General features: G+C 34.3%; 2 protein-coding genes across 7 annotated transcripts in view; one reads left to right on the forward strand and one right to left on the reverse strand.

Annotated features, from left to right (window-relative positions):
• Fmnl2 (formin-like 2) overlaps window positions 1–2,422 on the forward strand; it is a 292,443-nt gene extending 290,021 nt beyond the window's left edge. For both annotated transcript variants that reach the window (XM_013030168.1, XM_013030184.1), the window contains one exon: window positions 399–2,422. In XM_013030168.1, coding sequence (XP_012885622.1) covers window positions 399–508 — 110 coding nt within the window. In that variant the 3' untranslated portion in view covers window positions 509–2,422. The remainder of the gene's footprint in view (window positions 1–398) is intronic.
• Window positions 2,423–6,095: 3,673 nt separating this feature from the next.
• Prpf40a (PRP40 pre-mRNA processing factor 40 homolog A (S. cerevisiae)) overlaps window positions 6,096–19,732 on the reverse strand; it is a 48,098-nt gene continuing 34,461 nt past the window's right edge. For 3 of the 5 annotated variants that reach the window (XM_013029037.1, XM_013029023.1, XM_013029044.1), the window contains 13 exons: window positions 19,405–19,513; window positions 17,916–18,066; window positions 16,598–16,731; window positions 12,249–12,363; window positions 11,984–12,087; window positions 11,783–11,899; window positions 11,363–11,500; window positions 10,972–11,067; window positions 9,654–9,740; window positions 9,473–9,569; window positions 9,326–9,387; window positions 8,419–8,550; window positions 6,096–7,165 (listed from right to left, as the gene is read on the reverse strand). In XM_013029037.1, coding sequence (XP_012884491.1) covers window positions 7,073–7,165; window positions 8,419–8,550; window positions 9,326–9,387; window positions 9,473–9,569; window positions 9,654–9,740; window positions 10,972–11,067; window positions 11,363–11,500; window positions 11,783–11,899; window positions 11,984–12,087; window positions 12,249–12,363; window positions 16,598–16,731; window positions 17,916–18,066; window positions 19,405–19,513 — 1,435 coding nt within the window. In that variant the 3' untranslated portion in view covers window positions 6,096–7,072. The remainder of the gene's footprint in view (window positions 7,166–8,418; window positions 8,551–9,325; window positions 9,388–9,472; window positions 9,570–9,653; window positions 9,741–10,971; window positions 11,068–11,362; window positions 11,501–11,782; window positions 11,900–11,983; window positions 12,088–12,248; window positions 12,364–16,597; window positions 16,732–17,915; window positions 18,067–19,404; window positions 19,514–19,732) is intronic. The other 2 variants (XM_013029030.1, XM_013029051.1) reach the window with 2 other exon arrangements.

The raw sequence follows: 19,732 nt of genomic DNA on the forward strand, positions 1-19,732 counted from the left end.
TGGAACATGTTGCAATCTAAGGCCTTGAGGTTTCTTCTTTTATTAGTTTTGCAGCTTAGAGTTTATTATTCAGGCTTCCAGAAAAGCAAAAAGCTAAACCACATACAGCTGCTTCTAATGAAGAAAATTCAAAATAAGACTTAAAACTAGATACTCTGGCCAGTGACAGAAATAATCTATATAGTTTTTTTCTTCAAGTCCCAGATCCTACCAGTATTACATCTTATTGTACTGTAAATATTGATAGCAAATGTTACATGTCTGATTCAGTATTCAGTGAGTTTCAAGTGCTCATTAGCAGACTCTTCTCACAAGCTGCTTTGATGGGCTACAAGTGGCCTTTGTGTTTACACATACTAGAGGTTGCTGGTCTTTGATTAGCACTCTTCTCTTTACAGATCTTAGAAACCAACCATACAGACGGGCCGATGCGGTGAGGAGAAGTGTCAGGCGGCGCTTTGATGATCAGAACCTGCGTTCTCTTAATGGTGCAGAAATAACCATGTGAACCTGAGACCTGTCTGTGTGTATAGAGTGTGTGGGAATGGAACTGCCCTCATGAACTTTATGTGCTACCATTTAGCTGCAGCCTTTGAACACAGACAAAAATATTAAGGGCTCAGATTTAGCAAACACATAGGAATTTTAAAATAATGGGTTCTCCTTTTAGCCCCTGTTAACAAGTGCCTAAAAATGAAGTACCTGCTCAGATGAATCAAAGCAATAGGATTTGATTTGACTAGGTATCTTTTTACATCAGTCACTATGTTACTCAGTTTTGTAACCAAAATGTAAATTCATGACTTGCCATTGTGATTATTCCATAGTGGCCCACCCTGGTTTCCTGATAAGTTGTAAATAACATGGATGTATTTGCTCTGGACTTCCTTTGCTATCTTCTAAGGAATTCTGTGTCCCACCCATATCCATCCAATTTATATTTTTAAGGACTTGCCACATAAAAATTGTCACATGATAAAAATCCTTTCATTATCAAGCCCTAGCAAAGTGCAAACAGGATACAATTACAGTGGCACAGAAGTTGTCTCTCAGATCTGTCTCCAGTTCCATGCTCTACTGCTTCTAGGCTGGCTGTCCTGTTCCGAGAGACATTCACTGGAATAAATGCAAGATAATAGCATAAAATGCTATAAGACTTACTTGCAGCACTATGTTCTTAAGCTAGGGCAGCTTTTTTAATAAAACAAATATATTTATTTAATTAGCACTAAAACTAACATCTCAGTCATCATTATTAATGGATTTCTGAGGACTATTATGGGTCAATCCTGAGGATAGAAATTGGTGCCTTGTTAGGGAGTTTATTAGCTCTATCAGTAGGCATTCCATAGACTGTATCTGCTAGCAATGTTAGGAACCTAGCTTTACTTTCCTGACAATCGCAGGGTTTTTGTTTTTTCCTTTTGTAAATTGGGGAATATTAACATGTTTGGCATTAGATATCAAAGCTGAATTGTTTATACTTTTACTGCTGGTTAAGAACTGCATATTAACATTGGGATTATGTTTAAGCTGTATGTGATGGGGCTAAATGGTTAACCTGTTACTTTTACCTTTCTTTCTGGCAAGGCACTGGACCCATTCCAAAGTTAAAAAAAACTGGACTCAAGCTAAATTTGTACGTTTCATAATATACACGTCTGCTTCTGGCTTACCATCTTGATACATTAATTGTAAAGTTTATTGTATAGTATTTAACCACTGAATTTCTTATTTTATGTTGTGCTCATGTGAACCTTTTGGTGAAGGTCCCTTTTCCTTGGATGTGTAGTTAAATGATCTTTTTTTAAATGTACAGATATTTTGCTATAAAATTGGTGCAGTTTTTTTTTTATGGTTTTTACACTTCTCTTTAATTCCCACCTAAGCCTCTGGGTAATACTGTAAATATTGTTTAAAAGTGCATCACCCTATGCTATACAATCTGAATGTTATTTTAACTTATAGTTTTTTTTAATATATATATATATATTTAACTACAAGGACAGTTTAGAGATAAGTTACAGTTCACCTTAGTACCTACCTATTTACAGATTACTTTTAAACTGCCACCTACTGGCACATTTCCCTGTGTACTTTAAAAAGAACATGCCAAGATGTTGTCTTTCTGTTACATCAACATGCATTTTGGTGAAAATAGCTATTTAATCATGAATTATAAGCCAAATAATTGGGCCATTATTTTAAGCAGCTGTTTTTTTCAAAGGTCAATGCTGGTATGCATTTGTTAAAGTAATTGCCTATTTAGTAATGTACGAATAGACAATAATGTTGGCATGTTCTTTTCTGTTTATTAATGGGCCTGCTTCTTAGCAATATTAGAATGTTTTATAAATGCAAATCATGCTACTTTTCTGGTCTTTTCATGCCATATGAAGAGCAAATAAAACTATTTACACTACTACTCTGTAATGTTGTAGTTTTTCAATGGTATATAAAGCTCATTGCAGCCCCCATGGCTCCCGATTCAACCTGCTCAGCACACAGTATTTTTTCTCCATAGTTACCCTGGAAATATACTTTCATAATACTAGCATTATAAATCACATACTTATTTACTCGTTTGTATCCTAAACTGCTGCCTTTCTAGTTTTTACTATGAAAAATAGCTATAAAGATGAATTTATTGCCACACTTTTACCTTTATCCATCTACTCTCTACAAAAAATTTGAAGGCAAAACAAATGCATGAAGGACATTCTGACATATATGAAGGTGTCTTAACAAACAGCAGCACAGTTGTGGGCATTTTACCAGCTCACACTGCCTTAGGCGCCTTAACAAAAAACACATAGTCCAACTTATTTAGTAAAATATGCCAGTTTTTCTAATATATGTATTTACAAAACATCTAACCTTATATGCCTGTGAGGGTCTTTACATCAGAGCAACATATAAAACAAGTGAAAATCTGGTAACTACAAACATAGACAGTAGAAACCTTGTTCTCCTTTCTCCTGTTACTTGTGTTTCCCGATACATGCTCAGTTCATTTGGAGAGGTAGGCAGAAAAGATTAACAGCTACCCCAATGTAAACACAGTGCTTATAAGTAATACATTGAGATAGAAAATCCAAGGAACAGCACAGGACAGCATTAGCCAAGAGCTTAGTTTGAATCTCAAATGATTATCAGCCACTCATGGTTTCAGTCTTGAGGTGGATGGAGAATGATCCAGCTTCTCTTTCACTATAGTTATTACCAAATTAACAGTCAAATCAGTTACCAATCACGTATCAATGAATTAAGTGTCCTCATTCTGTTGAGAATCATAAAAGCAGTTCTGAGTCTTTACAAAGCAGGTCTGAGAATGTACTATCATTAGGGAACTTAGGGTCTACAAACTAAAATGGGAGGGCCAAGGAAAGTGTGGGTAATTTAAAGCAAAAACATAATTCCCACTAAGTTTAAGATAGCTCCAATAAATGAAGTACCTGCCAAGTCACCGTGCCTCTTTCATAGTCATAGATAGCCTGAGACTTGGAACTTAAGAAGCTTCAGGACACTTCTGAATTGAGTTAAAAGGGTCACTAGAGACCACACTGTAGATAAATTTTATGACTGGATTCAGTTGTTAGTATGGTTTACTGCAGTGATGCCTTTTCAAGCCCTTTAGTACAGATGGGTGGTACATGAGAACATGGACCAACTAATGCTTTTACATTCATCCAGAGTCTTATGTGTTGGGCACGGCCCTCATTCACAGGGATATGTACACAGCAATAATGTAACAGACAAATCCCTGCCAGTTTAAAGGACTACCAGGTAGGTCAAAACAGCTGGAGAATTTAGGCTGCTATAGGCCATTATCTGAAGTATAAAATGAGAATATAAACATTTCAGCACACAGTTCCACAAAAATAAACGATATTCTGCCTTTCCTTATGTAAAATGAGTGTAATTTAACTTAGAGAATGAATTAAAATCTACTTGGTTGTTAAAGAGAGATACATCTCCCAAGGAGGGGGAATTCTCAGGAATTTATATACTTGTTTTCTTTTCTAAAAGGAAGTGTTTTAATTTTTAAATTTACATTTTATGCAATAGATTTAAAAATCTTATGAATTTAAAAAAGAAAGGCATTATCACTTTTCCCTGTGTACTACTTGATCAGAAACAGTTCTGGCTTATATGAGATACGTAAAACTTTTTTATATAAATAGGGTTTCCCTTTTCTGGATGCAAAAATAAAAAGTGGTTCCTTAGCATTTTAGCACTTAAATACTAGAGTAAGACCAAGAGCATTTATGCAAATGTTAAGCACATAATAATTGAAACTAATACACAGACCAAAATTATGACTACTTCCTAGATAAATGGAAAGAAGTGGGAGGATTTTTAGTTGCTGTGCCTACTAACAGGAATTGAACGCTTTACACTAGGAGGTTCTTCTTTATTTTGGAATTGTTCACTTAAGTAAAAGTCAAAAGATGAAAGACCTGCAGTTTTTTAGAGATATATAAAATTTTCCATGTTGAAAATATGAGATCACTGATTCCATTTTTAAAATATTACACTAGTAATATTGAAAATTATCCTTTATACCTCAACTGGCTACTAGAAATTATGGACTAGAGGAAAAAAGTTATCGAAGATTTAAGGTTCTGATTTTGATATAGTGAATCTAATCTAATCCATAACATTAGTAATACTCAGGGAAGATAAATCCTTGACATTTTCTTAAGAATCTTGGAACTGAAATGTATAAATTCCTTTTATCTAAAATGAAAAAGACCCTTTCCTGTTTAAACACATATGTTCAATACTAATAGAAACAAGACAAGGGATCACAGTGTTTACTAAAGATTTACAATCTTTTAGACTGAAATATTCATACAAAATTCCTAGTTTAATCTTCTCATTATCCTTGCCTTCAGACAATGTTACCTTTCTGGCAATTAAAAACATCATGAGGGGATGGGAAGGTGGCTCAGTGGTTTGAGTCCTCAGCACCACATAAGCAGAAAAAAAAATCATCTGACAGGATAATAGGTGGGACACTTGGCTTCATTTGCAAGGATGCTGCATTTGGAGTTGCCATTTGTTTACTACTTTTGTTTTTCAGGCAAAATAATGTGCACAGGAGAACTATAAGGAAACTGTACAGAAATCTGTTTTAAGGACATGCTAAAACACATCAATAGCTTTTTATTTAAATAGAAAAATCCAAACTTTGAGTTTGTATTTTAAAAATCATCATCACGGAAGTAATTAAAACAGTGTTTTACAGATTCTAAATTGAATTGTGAAACATCACTAGTATATCTACCAATACTTTTATCACTGTCTCCCAAGTCGTTTGACATGATTAGCAATCCTCACTCACAGGGTCTGTGAAAACGTCAAGGTAATTCTGTTGCCAAACTTAAGATGCTTTGACTAAACTACAGTAAGAAACTAATTACAAGTCATTTGATGACTTCACATTTTCTTGGTAAATCTTACTTTCTACAAGTTTATGTCGTTTTATAGCAGAAAAATAATGTAACAGTGAGATTTTCTATTTCTCCCTTTTTGAGTCTTTAAACAACAGATACTGTATTTAACTCAAACAGTAGGCAAGGTAGGAAGTTGTCCTGATCTGTGTACCAGAATGTGTTTTTTTGGTACTTCTTTCAAACTCATTAAAACGGTTCTGGGAACAACCTTTTGTCCTTCTAAATCTCAATTAGAATTAGACAATATGAAAGTACCCAAATGAACAAATACTCAAGATAACAAATACCCAAGATAATACCAAAGACGAAAGTGCTAAAATTTACTTAAAACAAAACTCCTGCACTGAAGGAAAAAAGTATAAATTATTTAACTAACCTTCAAAAGTTAGCATGTAAACAGTAGTCTATCTTTAAATCATTGCCTTTCTAAAATATTCCATAGGAAATGTATAGGTGATGAAAAGATTTACAGACCTCAAATGCATTGATTTATAAAGTATCTTAAATACTGAAAAGGGGAAAGTAACCTAGCTATTTGGAGTAAGATAAAGCAAAATTTCAGTGATTTAATGCCTTTTAAAATGATCGTGCAATTTTTTTAGAACTGAGCAGTTTAAGTAGAAATAAATACTAGTACACACTAGAAGAGAAGGTTTAATAATTGATAAAAATGTACAAAAATATTCAAATCAGAAATGCTTTAGAATGTGTACCATGAAGTCAATACTTCTCAGTAAGTAGGGAAGGTCAGACCTCTTTAATGGAAAAAAGAAAAAAAAAGAAAAAAAAAAGACTGCATTAAAAAAAAAAATCAAGACAGTTGTTAAACGTGTTTTTAGGTCAACATTGATTTTTTTTGTTTCTTTCTTTTAGACAAGAATATTTCAACTATTACTCAAAGTTTGGTGGCACATTCTTTAGTAGGTCCTTAAGGCAATATATTCCAACTAATGTACAATTTGATTTGATGTTAACTTTTTAAAACATCACCTCAAAATATATGCTCAAAATAATGCCCTCACAGTAGCCTTTTTAAAATGTAGTCTGATGTTCATAAAAAATAATGGTGGCTTTATTACAGTAGCGCTTATTAGCACCACTATAGTTAAGGGGTCTACCACATTTCCATCAAAAACACCTATTTCTTAGGAGCTCATCACAGGTGATCACATTGGCTTTAACCAGTTGGATAGTGCACAAAAAAGCAGTTTCATCAGTTGCTGGTGCTTTTCTTGTACTACATTATCAAAAAATTTTTATTTTATCTTCAAAATCCAACTTGTATAAAGTAAATCAAATACCTCATGACTTACACTTTGGAACAAAGGAGAGACATCTGCAGTTATCAGTAAATTGCCACCTTTAATCATCCTGCAGTGCCCTATGAAAGGGTCATAGAAAGACAGTTATGACCATAGGAAAATATGATTCTTGATACAGAATCATGTTATTTTCAATTTCCCTTGCTTCTATAAAGTCCACAATAACAATATTTAAATGAACTTTTTTTTTCCTGTGATACAATTAAAACCCAGTGTTACTTAAATTGAACAAAATAGAGTCCCTGGTCAGAATTTGACTTTAAATCATACTATAAACATATTTGGTATAATTTATTGATCATCGTCCAGTTGTTCCAAAAGGGTTCTTCTGCGTTTTTCTAATTCCCCTTCACTCAGTTCACTGCCAGAAGTATCCCAATTACCCTGAAAAGACATTGAAGATAACTATAGTTAAAAAATAATGAGCCTGTGCAAAAAAGAAGCCATGATCTATATGGATTCTCCTCCACAAAGTTTAACAACTTGACCTCTTCCCTAAAAGCCACACAAAAGAGTTTCTCATTAAGTACTTATTTGTTGTCTTAGAGGATTTTTATGTAATGTTACTGTTTACACTAATACATAAACCAAGATAAATGGTCCACTGTTTTTTTTTTCCTTCCTTTTTACCGAACTGAATATGAAACATCTCTTTCATAGTTAATGGAGGCCAGATTCGGCTCCTAGGTGATACAGTCCTTGCATATTTTTGCAGATTCTCTGATCCTATAAAAGTCAAAGCAGTAGACTCTAAATATTCTGATTCTTATTTTTATGTAAATGTAGATCTTGGAGCAGGATAAGATGTACATTAAAAAAACTCAAGCAATAATACTGTATTAATCATCTTCAAAAAAATCTGCTCTATAATAACTGAATAGGAATAGGAGAAGGACCAGGGCTTTTCCACACAGTTCAACCTCTCCATTAATGATTCAGAAGTGTAACTCTTGTAAGATCATATTTTACAAGGAACTGTAGAAATTATGAAAGACTGCATTATTGTATGCTGTCTTTCTCACATATTTTTATATAGGTATATACACACATGCATACAGACACGTGTCTGTGTAAGTATATATGTATACGTGTGTGTGTGTGTGTGTGTGTGTGTATATACACATATATATAAAATGAGAAACTAATGATATTAGAATACTAGTTTTGGCTTATATTTTCTTCCTATTTCTTTGTTCCCAACCTTTCTCCATCAATCACCATTTGAAAAAGTTTGGAAAGTGGATTTAGGAATACTAACTGCTATGGACACCTGGAGAACTGGAGTTAATTTTTCTAAATTTTATACTCCTTAAACAATTATACTACCAAAAACCAAGGCGAAATGTCCCGTGGCACATAGTAAAGAGAATGTACTCCATATCCTTTCTTATGTTAAAAATATAGTTATGGAATGATATAGGCTTTTTTTTCCATAAAAGGAATAGAAAATTCAAGAACCTTAAAACATCTGCTAAGAAGTTACTTTATATGAGGAGCACTTTAACAGAATTTCCACTGTTTTCTTCAATGGTAGAAGACCTGGAAACAGTCTATTTTCTAACTAACACCATGGTTTTAACATACTATCCATTTTTGCATTTTTCAAATACAGGAATGAAATAATTGTAAGCACTTACAGATTCCTTTCCTGTCTTTTTCTTAGGTGATTTGTGTTTTGATTCTGATCTTTGTCTAGTTCTTTCTTTTTCACTTTCCCGGTCTTTTTCCTTTTTATCTTTCTCTCTTTCAGTATCTGACTCAGGAGAGTCCTATAAAAATAAAAAGCACCAAGTTAGCATTTTGACAAGTATATCAGTCTATTAAAAAACAGTATCCAAATATTTGACTATGTGCTTGTAGAGAGGTGAAATATAATTTGAATTGTTAAATCTCAGGACTGATGAGATTTCCCCAAGATTCACTGAATGGACAGCATGACTGTATTATCAAATCCAGCCTTGTGGTAATACTCATTTTGTAAAAGCTCCCTAAGAAATCTAATATACAGTACAAAAGCAAAAACATATTTTTATTTGTGCATACTTATTAACTTTGTAGACCAAAGCCAGGAAGACACTGGTGGCTTACACCTGTAATCCTAGCTACTCAGAAGGCTAAGATCTTGAGGCTCACAGTTTGAAACCAGCCCCAGCAGGGAAGTTCATGAGACTTATCTCTAGTCAACCACCAGAAAACTGAAAGTGCAGCTGTGGCTCAAAATGGTAGTGTGTTAGCCTTGAGCAAAAGAACTCAGGTCCAGTACCCAGACCCTGAATTTAAGCCCCACAACCAGCAAAATATAAATAAAAATTTGTAGAGCAGGATAGGAATCCTAATAGTTGTGTACTTTTTGTTCAAAGTTGACCAAATGATTTAAATGGCACAAGTATATGATTCCAAATGCCGGTGCCCACCTGAACTGGTGGGACTATATAGAACTGGATTAACAGAAGGTTCTAAGGCTACTCAGGAAGCTAAGGGCAAAGCCCAACGTGACTGTAAAAACTAAGGACAACCTGAGTGAAAAATTAGAAGCTTGCTTACAGATTTATGTCTCCTCTTTTTGCTTTTCTTCTTATGCTTTTTTGACTTCTTGTAACTTCTCTCTGAGAAGCAAAAAAGAAAATAACATGTCAGAATACCAGGACTCACATGTCAATGACTATGAGTCAAGTAAGTAGAAATGCTCACCAGACTCAGCACTAGAAGAATGTTCAGAAGCAGAACGGGACTCTGATCGCTGTCTTTTTTTCTTTGAATGACTGTCATCGTCATCTGAATCTGATCCCTAAATATACAAATGTTTCCTTAAGAACAAAGCCAACTGATATATTATTCACTCATGGTGCCACTTAAGAAAAAAGGTCCTTACCGATCGAGAGCGGGAACGTTTCCTATGATGTTTTTTCGACTTTTTAGAGTGTTTCTTGTTCTTTGAATGATGATGTTGACATTCATGCTTATTGGGGCAAAGGAAAAATAAAAAAATTGAGAATTTACATTAGCAGTGAAATGCAATGACATTCAGGCATGGTTTTTCTAATAAGTTGGCTGGCTCTTGGTAAGCCACAAGCTATAAAATACAAGCTGTTTTCTGTTTTTCCTTTATAAGAAATTTATAAAAGTTTTTTTTTGAAGGACAAGGGCTTGAACTTAGGGACTGTGGTTGCTAGGCAAATGCTCTACTACTGTTAGCCCTTTGTTTTAGGTTTATCTAGAGCTGGCTTCCTGAATAGTGGAGGATTATTAGAAACATATACCCAACGGCTAGCTTGTATTGTCCAGATGGGGGTTTCCTATTTTGCCCAGGCTGGCCATGAATCATGATCCTCCCAGTCTTTACCTCCCAAGTAGCTAGGATTAACAAGTGTTGAACCACTGTGCCCAGCAAGAAAAATTTAGATTAATGAGTCAATATACGTGGCTAACAATGAAACTAACATGCAATCTGTTAAGACCAGTATTAATATCCCAGCCAACCTTGTAGACTTGTTTCAATTTATAAGTTTCTACAGAAATAAAACATTCCATACTACCCAAGATACCACATTTGCATAAAAGCAGTGGAAAATATACTTGGGTTTAAACTCTGGGCCTTGTATTTTCTAGACTGGTTTTCTCTCTTACTTTTTTTTTTTTTTTGGGTCCGGTCGTGGGGCCTGAACTCTGGGCCTGGGCGCTGTCCCTCAGCTCTTCAGCTCAAGGCTAGCGCTCTACCACTTGAGCCACAGCACCACTTCTGGCTTTTTTCTTTTTGCTTATGTGGTGCTGAGGAATGGAACCCAGGGCCTCAGGCATGCAAGGCAAGCGCTCTACCACTGAGCCACCTTCGGGGTTTGTTTTCTGTCTGGGCTTCCCCTCAATCACTCTGGACTTCCAATGGGTTACTGGAATCACAGGCACACACCACTGAATCCAGCCATGGATATGGAGTCTCTTGGACTTTTATGGACACGCTGCGTTGATACTGTGACTTCTCACACTTCTACATAATTTTGGATGGCGTCATGTGCCACTGTGCCCAACTATGGAGTAAGTAAGAAGCCTTGTAAACTTTTCTGCCCAGAATGACTGCAAATCATGATCCTCCCATTCTCAGACTTCCAAGATAGCTAGGATTAGAAGGCTAAACTACCTAGCAACTTTTTCTTTTTTATAACATTTCAACCAGTTACGAGAAACAAAATTACCTCAAGCACATGCATAAAATCTTTAAATATTCTCTTTCTTTCAGATTCTAGAGTTATGTCTTCAAATGCTGGCTCTTTTACAAATCTCTCCCGGATCTGGAAATTTAAGGTATGGTATACATATATAAACAAACATATCAATATGCCTAAAAGGAGTTGTATCAGTAAGTGAAAACTGTGATAAACCATATCCTCAAAGGGCACTATTTTCTTCCTTCAACAGTCATTTTTAACAAAAATTCCTTAAAAGCTGAGGTGGATATACTTTTGGTATATATTTAATATGCTTTTTGTATTCTATAAAGATATTTAATGTATTCTACAAGTATTTTAAGCTTCTGTGGATTTTTCCTGTAAACAGTAATTATAGAAAATTTACAAATAAACATACATCTTCCCAGACAGCATCCAACTCTATTGGAGGAGTAGCTTGTTTCAACATGCTTTTGAATGCAGATTCTTTCCTTTTCATTTTCCGAGCCTCCTCTTTTTCTCTTTCACGTTCTCGGGCCTCTGCCTTTTCCAGCAACTATTAGAAAAATTGTATTGAACCAGTTACACTGTTATCTGTTTAGAAGCGACTTCACATCTTAGAAAACTTCACATCTTGAATAATTAGGGGAATTAGTCAATTAATTTAAGCCAAGGAAGCTTAACATAGGCCATTGTTTTCTTTCACCTTACCTGCAAGACTGTTCATGTTATATCCATATCCCCTTATTTTAGTAGTCTACATTGTACATAATGTAGCTGAATAAACTCCTAACTGCACCATTAAAATAAGGTTTTTAATTTTCTGTAATAAACTTACACTGTTGAAAGCCAGCTTGATATTTCCAGCATCCAAAGTAGTTGATCTTTTAGTTGAACTGATTATTGCCACAAAATCTTCAAAAGTAGTATTTACTTCAACTACAAATCCTTTATCCTAAAATCCAGAAATCTTGTTATAAATAACACACAGAAAAAACTGAAAAATTTTAAGTAAAATATGTTAATAGATGTTATTTACCTTTAGAATGTCTTTTATTATCTTTTTTTCATCATGATAACGTGCTTTAAGATCCTCAACATAAAACTTGAAAAGATCAAGTGCAGTTGATCCTAATGAAAAAACTAAAGAAGTCAAAAGCTAGCTCTAACCAAAGAGCTGCAATTACTTTTTTTTTTGTTTATAAAACAAACATAAAACATCCTTCCCCCCAACACAACCAACTTCCCCCTTTGCCCCTTCAACTACTATTGAAACTATAAGTTTGGAGAGAAAAGAATCTCACCAGGCTGACCAAGCATATTAGTGAATCTAATATCAGAACTAATAGTTGGATACAATTCCATCCAAGACGACATAGAATGTAGTTGTCCATGTTCATGTAATTCATCTAAAAATATCTGGGGAAAAATAAATTTGAAGTTATCTTTAGGCACATAAGAAATAAAAGTATAATATGAAAATACATTAATTACACAGCAACATTTGAATAGTTGAATATTCTACCAATGTTACCTAAATGTATAGGTGCAAGAGTATTTATTTGATAAAAATAAAAATTATACACACAACTATACACAATGATTCAAAAATTGGCTATTAGCTAATTCAAGTAAAACTAAAAAATAATATATATATACATTTCTGCTTTTAAATCTTGCCTAAGCCATATTTTAGTTATATTTGAAATCTAAAGGTTTTAACAGATGCTTCAAGCCTCTAACATGAGGATGTATAGTTCCCCCAAAGTAAAAGAGCAAGGGTTAAAACCCGTTATCTGATTTCAAAACTATTTCCTTTCCTTCGAATTACTATTATCCTTTACATGTAAGTCATTTTTTTTAAAAAAGCGGTTCTACTTTCCCCTTTCCCCTGCTTACCTACTGTTAACTTTCAGAGCAACATAGGCATTTTAGTAACATCAATTTCTATAGTTCCTATTTACCCCAAACCTTAGTTTCTAAGGGAATTAGAGCCCACAATTTTTCTTCTTAAAATACAGTAACACTCACCACATGTAGCTTCTGAGCATGTAAGTAGTGGCTAAGCTGAACTATGTGCTTTAAATATAATAGACAATGATTTCTCAAAATTTAGTACCAAAACCCCAATTAAAAAAATACTGATGTTAAAATTATTAAATTTTAGATATCCCAGGAGGATCAGATTAAAGTTTATTTAAAATGATCAAGTTAGAGCTGGTGGCTCACACCCATAATCCTAGCTACTCAGGAGGCTGAGATCTGGGGCTCATGGTTCGAAGCCATCCCAGGTAGCAAAGTCCATGAGACTCTTATCTCTAAAGTACCACCAGAAAACTGGAAGTGAAGCTATGGCTCAAAATGGCAAAGCAGTAGCCTTGACCAAAAGAGCTCTGAGACTTCACACAGGTGCTAAATTCAAGTCCTACAACCCACCAAAGAAAAAATCCAGTTAAAATAGCATATAAAGCCCATTTTTTTTTGGAGCTACAAACATGTTCATACAATCTTACTGATCAGAATTTCTTTTCTCAAATTCCATTTATTCAACATAAATCCAGCTGTGTTGTCACCAGTTTTCTCTCACTTGCTAACTTACTTTTGATCTTTGTAACAGTTTAGGAATTATCTTCAGGGATCTTAGGAATCTGTTTCTGTTTTATCTATCTACTTAGACTGTATTTATTTTACTTCCAGGGACTTAAGTGTTTGTGCCTTTTCTGTTTTAGGGGTGATGGCAGACTCATACATTTTAAGATGTTTGTCCACATGGTAAGTCTATATGCACAAAATGCCAATAGCACCTTTCCCTCAAATGCAACAATCAAAGGATTTTTCCTGGTTGAAAAACCACTGCCTGATATCCAATTCATTATTAACTTTTCTGCACCACCATCCATCTTTTTTGTCATGTTCATATATTTTTCACTAAATAACTTTTGGTTTTTTTTTTTTTTTTTGGTCAGTTGTGGGGCTTGAACACTAGGGCCTGGGTGCTGTCCCTGAGCTCTTCAGCTCAAGGTGAGCTCTCTACCTATCACTTGAGGTGATGCAGCCACAGTGCCATTTCTGGTAGTTAATTGGAGATAAAAGTCTCATGGACTTTCCTGCCTGGGCTGGCTTTGAACTACAATCCTCAGATCTCCACCTCCTGAGAAGCCAGGATTACAGGCATGAGCCACCGGCGCCCGGCAAAATGATTTCCATTTTTTTTTCTTCTGTTTGTCATGGGGCTTGAACTCTGGGCCTCAGCTCTTCAGTTCAAGGTGAGTACTCTACCACTTGAGCTACAATACCACTTCCTTCTTTTTGTCAGTTGTGAGGCTTTAACTCAGGGCTCCTTAAAAGTCTTTCATCAATCCTTTCCATAACTTAACATAAACCTGACCACTAATTTTTAAAGTAAGAAAAAGATCACCAATTTCTTTGCTATGGACGTTACAAAAATTTATTACCCAGTTGGCCAATAAATATTCAATAAAAATAAACAAAAATGTAATAAAAATAAGAGTCCAAAATAACCATTATTACTGAAACATTTCTATTTCTAATCTTTTATTGTAAATGTCAATGTTCTCCTAAATTCATTTTGCTAAAATTCTAAATATACCTTTGAAAAGTAGACTAGCACAAAAACATTTTCAGGTTGATGAAAATCTTAATGTAACAATAACAGTAAGCATAAACTAAGTTATACATATATGTAATAATCTGATTTAAAGCCATATTTAGAGTTAACTGAAGATTCATATTATGATCTCTTCATTAAAATTTTCATTAAAATATCAGAAACAGCAGCATTTCTAATATTCTACAGTGCTTAATATTTTATATCACATTCTCACACTGTATTACCTTTCATGAACCTCTTTATTTTAAACCACTGCAAATTTAAATTTTCATAGATGCATTAAAGCTCAAAGTTGAAGGAGAATATGATGATATCTTAAAAAACAAATCTGATCTCTCCTTTCTTGGCAAGATAGCTGCTTATATAAAAAGTATTTTTTCCAGATGGGACCTGGTGGCACACACCCACAATCATAGCTACTCAGGAGGACTAGACATAGAGGAAATTGTTTCAAAGCCATGGCTCAAGATGTAACAGAGCACCAACTGTGAATAAGCAAGCTGAGACGTGAGGCCTTGCGTTCAAGGCCTCATACTAGTACCACCACAACCAAATCAACAAAAAACTTAGGTTTCCTAGCCTGTTTTATACCTAGTTGTGAACATGGGGTTAAAATTTGAAAAACTACATATGAATAATAGAGGTCAACAAAACTTTTGTAACTCTGGATTTTAAAACAGAACTGTCCTTCAAATTTTCCAGATTAAAATCTAATTGACCATGTAGTCAAGACTCAGGTGATAGGTCACTGATTCTCAAAGTATGATTCCACCGGTATCAATAGGATATAGAAACTAAGAAATGCAAAATCTCAGATTCCACCCCAGACATACTGAATCAAATCATCAAGAGTGAAGCTCAATATTCTATATTTTTAATAATCTTCCAAATGATCCTGTAGAAAAATCACCAAGATAAAGAACTTACTACAACAGTAAGTTTTAAAGGAATATGGGACTAAAATAATGCTATCAATATGGCATTAAGATGGTTAATGACTTGACATGGTAGGAGGAGAATTTTTTTAAAAACACTTTAGGTAATTCTGTTACACACGAAAAATCCTTAAGGATTAAAATATGTCCTTAACCTAAACCAAATAGACTATTATTTTAAGAAACTAGATCACGTGAGCCACTATGACTTAATTTTTTATCCTTTTATGAAAGCCTATAACCAAGAGTGCATGGTTTTAAATCCTAGCTCTACTTGAGATAGTTACTTCACCTGTCTGCATGGATACAACCAAACAGTATCTATCCTTATAAGGCTGTCATTAACATTGAGATTAGAGTCAAATGTTTAACAAAGTCATCAGTAAATGCTAATTGCAATTACAACAGTTATAGAAATGGGTAATCTGGTTAAAAGGAATGAAGAAAATTTACTATTCTTCTATAACATTTTAAATTATTATTAATAAAAGACCACTGGAGTTGGGTGCCAGTGGCTCACACCTATAGCCATAACTATGTAGGAGCCTGAGATCAGAAAGGTCCAGCCAAGGCAGAAAGGTCTAGAGATTTTTTTCTTAAAACAAAACAAAACAAAAAAAACAGAAAGAAGCTGGGTTAGTAGCACAATGCAAATGGTAGAGCTGGGCAAGTATGAGGCCCAGAATTCAAACTTCATTCTAGGGATGGAGAAAAAAAATGGTAACTGGAGATAAAAAAAGAGCCACTGGTTAAAGGACAACTTCTATGTATAGAGAATGTCTGATTCTCAAACTACATATTATTTCTCATGTTCTCTGGAAACTACACATCGATTACTAATGACATGTCACAGATTTTGTTTCAGTTATCCTATATCTTATTTTGTTTTCTTCAACTAAAACCTTATTAATGCTCATTCTAAATAATATCTACAAGTCTATTTTCCCTTGCCTAAAGTAACTCAATAACATAGATTGATAACTATTGAAGTTACAGAGCTAAATATAAGTAAATGATAAAGTCTGTATCATGGTTCAAGCTCAGTCACTATAGTATAAATTAAGCTAGAATTGAGATTTTTTTTTACCTGAAAAGATTCCCTATTTTTACGCTGTCGTCTCCTTTCTCTCAGCAAACTCTTCTGTTTTTCTTCTTCTTCTTCCTTTTCTAAAGCTCGAATGTGTTCTTCAAAGCAAATTAATGCATCTTCTTTATCCATGTCTACAATGGTTTTCAGATAAAGAATTGTTTCAAATATTAATAAGGAAAAGTTTGACTATATGATGAATTAACTGAGTACAGATTACAAATTCACTGTCCAAAAATACTTGTTTTTAAACTAAAATAGTATTTGTAATGATTTTTTTTTGGGGGGGCGGGCAGCATTAAGGTTTAAATTTACATTCCCTAGGCTCTACCACTTGGGCCAGCCATTGTAATGATGTAAATAGTCAAGTTTTATGGGAAATTTTACTAAAAAATTAGGACAAAAGAAACAATATGAACATAGTAGAGGAACATAAAATTGATGTGTCAAAATATGTCAGCAACATCATATTTCCAAAGACCTTTTCAGAGTAGTCTATCACTTTTTGGGAAATTAGGGTATCTGGGCTTTTTACTCCATGCCTTCCATAAGGCTTTCTGCTCAATGCTGCCACAATTTCATTGTGTGAACAAAATAGCATGTGTTTATATAAATTTAGACAGATATATCACTAGGCAATATAGTCTTATAGAAACACCACTGATAAACAGCATATCATTAACTAAAACATCTGAGAAATAGTATATTATAAACTAAAGCATAATTATATAGCATGTAACTGCATAAAATTCTATGTACCACCGAAAAGAACACTGAGCCAAAGTTTTTAGAGAAGTGGTAAACAAAATGGTTATAATCCAAAAGGCAGCCAGGGAAGCCAGAAAAGAAGGTACTTGAAAAAGCCTAATTAAGGTAATGGAAATGCTTTTGCTTTTAACAAAACTCTGAAGTTACAACCCTGGGTATAGAAGCATGATCAGTGCTAGAGCAAATGCGTAGCATGCTGGAAAGCCCTACGGTTGGTTCTCCAGCACACCTGTATAAAAGATACTACACTACCCCAGTAAGTAAGCATAAGAAAAATATGGTTGATTTAAATATAAATGGTATAGATTCCACAATTAACTCTAACTTATGATTTACATATTTTAAGAATTATGTTAAAGTTAACTAAAAATTCTAGAGAAATTTTGTTCTCAATTACCACTGAAAAAGAAACAATATACTTGAAAATGCAACATTTGTTCCAAACTACTGTGTAAAACTGAGTAAGTAATTTCATACAAAAACAAAATGATTCTGCATTACTGATGGGCACTGTTTAATACCGTATTTCTCATTTGGTCATTAATCTTACTCTGTAACTCCTCATCTTCTGCAAAAGTTGGATTATCCATCAGATACTGCTGGGCTTCAGACCAAGTAGTAGAATAAGTTACATTAGCCATGTTGTCAAGAATGTTTTTTAAGGCTTCCCAATTCCTCTTTCGTAATTGCTTTGCTTGTTCCTGTAACAAAAATATAGATATACCTTTTGAAATTCAAAGAAATTAAGACACTTGAATTGCAATTATTGAAGATTTCTTTACATTCTGATTAATTTTGAATATTATGCATGAATTTAAATATCAGTGTTCTTTGACCATGTCTCAAGAGACAGCATGAGAGGGACAGAGAGATAGAGGGATAGAGAGATAGAGAAAGAGAGAGGGAGAGAGTGTGTGTGTGTGTGTGTTCGTTCATAGTGTTTTAACTCAGGGCTTTGGCACTTTCCTAGCTTTCGTTCAAGGCCAAATGCTCTACCACTTGAGCCACAAATCCACTTCCAGCTCTTTGCAAGTTAAATGGTAATAAAATCCTTATGGAGTTACCTGCCTATGCTAATTTTGGGCCACAGTCCTTCAATTTCAGCTCCCCCGAGTAGTAGCTAGAATTACAAGTGAGAGCCACCAGTACCCTCCCCAGCTCACAATCCTCCTTTTGTATTTTTATTAAAAAAAATGTTATTGTCAAAGTGATGTACAGAGGAGTTAGTCATATAAGTAAGGTAGTAAGTACATTTCTTGTCCAACATGTTACCCTCTCCCCAATTTTTCTCCCACTTTCTCCCCCCAATTCCCCCTCCCAATTGTACAGATTATTTCCAACATATTGGCTTGTGAGTATTGCTGTTGCATTGGTTTCCCTCTCTGTCCTTTGTGTCCCCGTTTTGTTGCTCCCCTTCCCTTCCTAACTCAGACAAATGTACATAGAATTTAAAATGCTCTTTAAAGCTAGAATCTAAAAAAACATATTTTTTGTTTTTCTTGGCTCTGAACTCCGTAAGCCTTTCTTCCTATCAGACAGACACCGTCTATAACCTGAGTTACTATGTACAATCACATAATGGGCTAACTTATAAGGTCTTCACTTACCTTCAAGTGCATACACATATGGGCATATATATTTAATTTTATAAAACCCATATAATCATGTATATTTTTTCCAAGTGTTTATTATCCATTGGCAATCGACAATATATAATTTAACAGTATACTGTAAAGACATGAATGAATCAAGCGTTTTAAGGCATTATCCTACAAGTTAATTCTCATAGGAATAGTTGCACAATATTGCCAGTTTTGTAACAGAATCATGTGCTGTAAGTAAAAAGGCAAAAAAGAGAAGTATTTGTAAACCTGATGGGTTAAAAACAAGATTTTTTAAAAATATTTCTTACATTCTCAAAGTGGTTGTCAGGTGGTCAATTAACAAAAATAGTTTGATAAAAGAGAACCCACACAGTACTTTTGATTGATAAAGACAGATGAAAAGACTTATTTGTTTACAAACAATATTCTTAATACCTTTTCTTTTTTTGACAGAAAGAACAAGACATCTTCATAGATTTCAAGACGATCACGTTCTGATATTGCATTCCAGACCTCCATCTCTCCAAACATTTGCTCTGCTTTCCTATTCATAAAGAAATTATTAATTTCACTAGTGTAGTAACATTTTATTATTATTTTTGTCAGTCCTGGGGTTTGAACTTAAGAGCCTAGGCACTATCCCTTTTGTTTTGGCTCATGGCTAGCACTCTACCACTTGAGTCACAGAGCCACTTTTGGCTTTTTCTGTTTATGTGTTACTGAGGAATCGAACCCACGGCTTCATGCATGCTAGCTAAGTACT

This window comes from Dipodomys ordii, unplaced genomic scaffold, assembly GCF_000151885.1.
Source record: "Dipodomys ordii isolate 6190 unplaced genomic scaffold, Dord_2.0 Scaffold5, whole genome shotgun sequence".
NCBI classification, from domain to species: Eukaryota; Metazoa; Chordata; class Mammalia; order Rodentia; family Heteromyidae; genus Dipodomys; species Dipodomys ordii.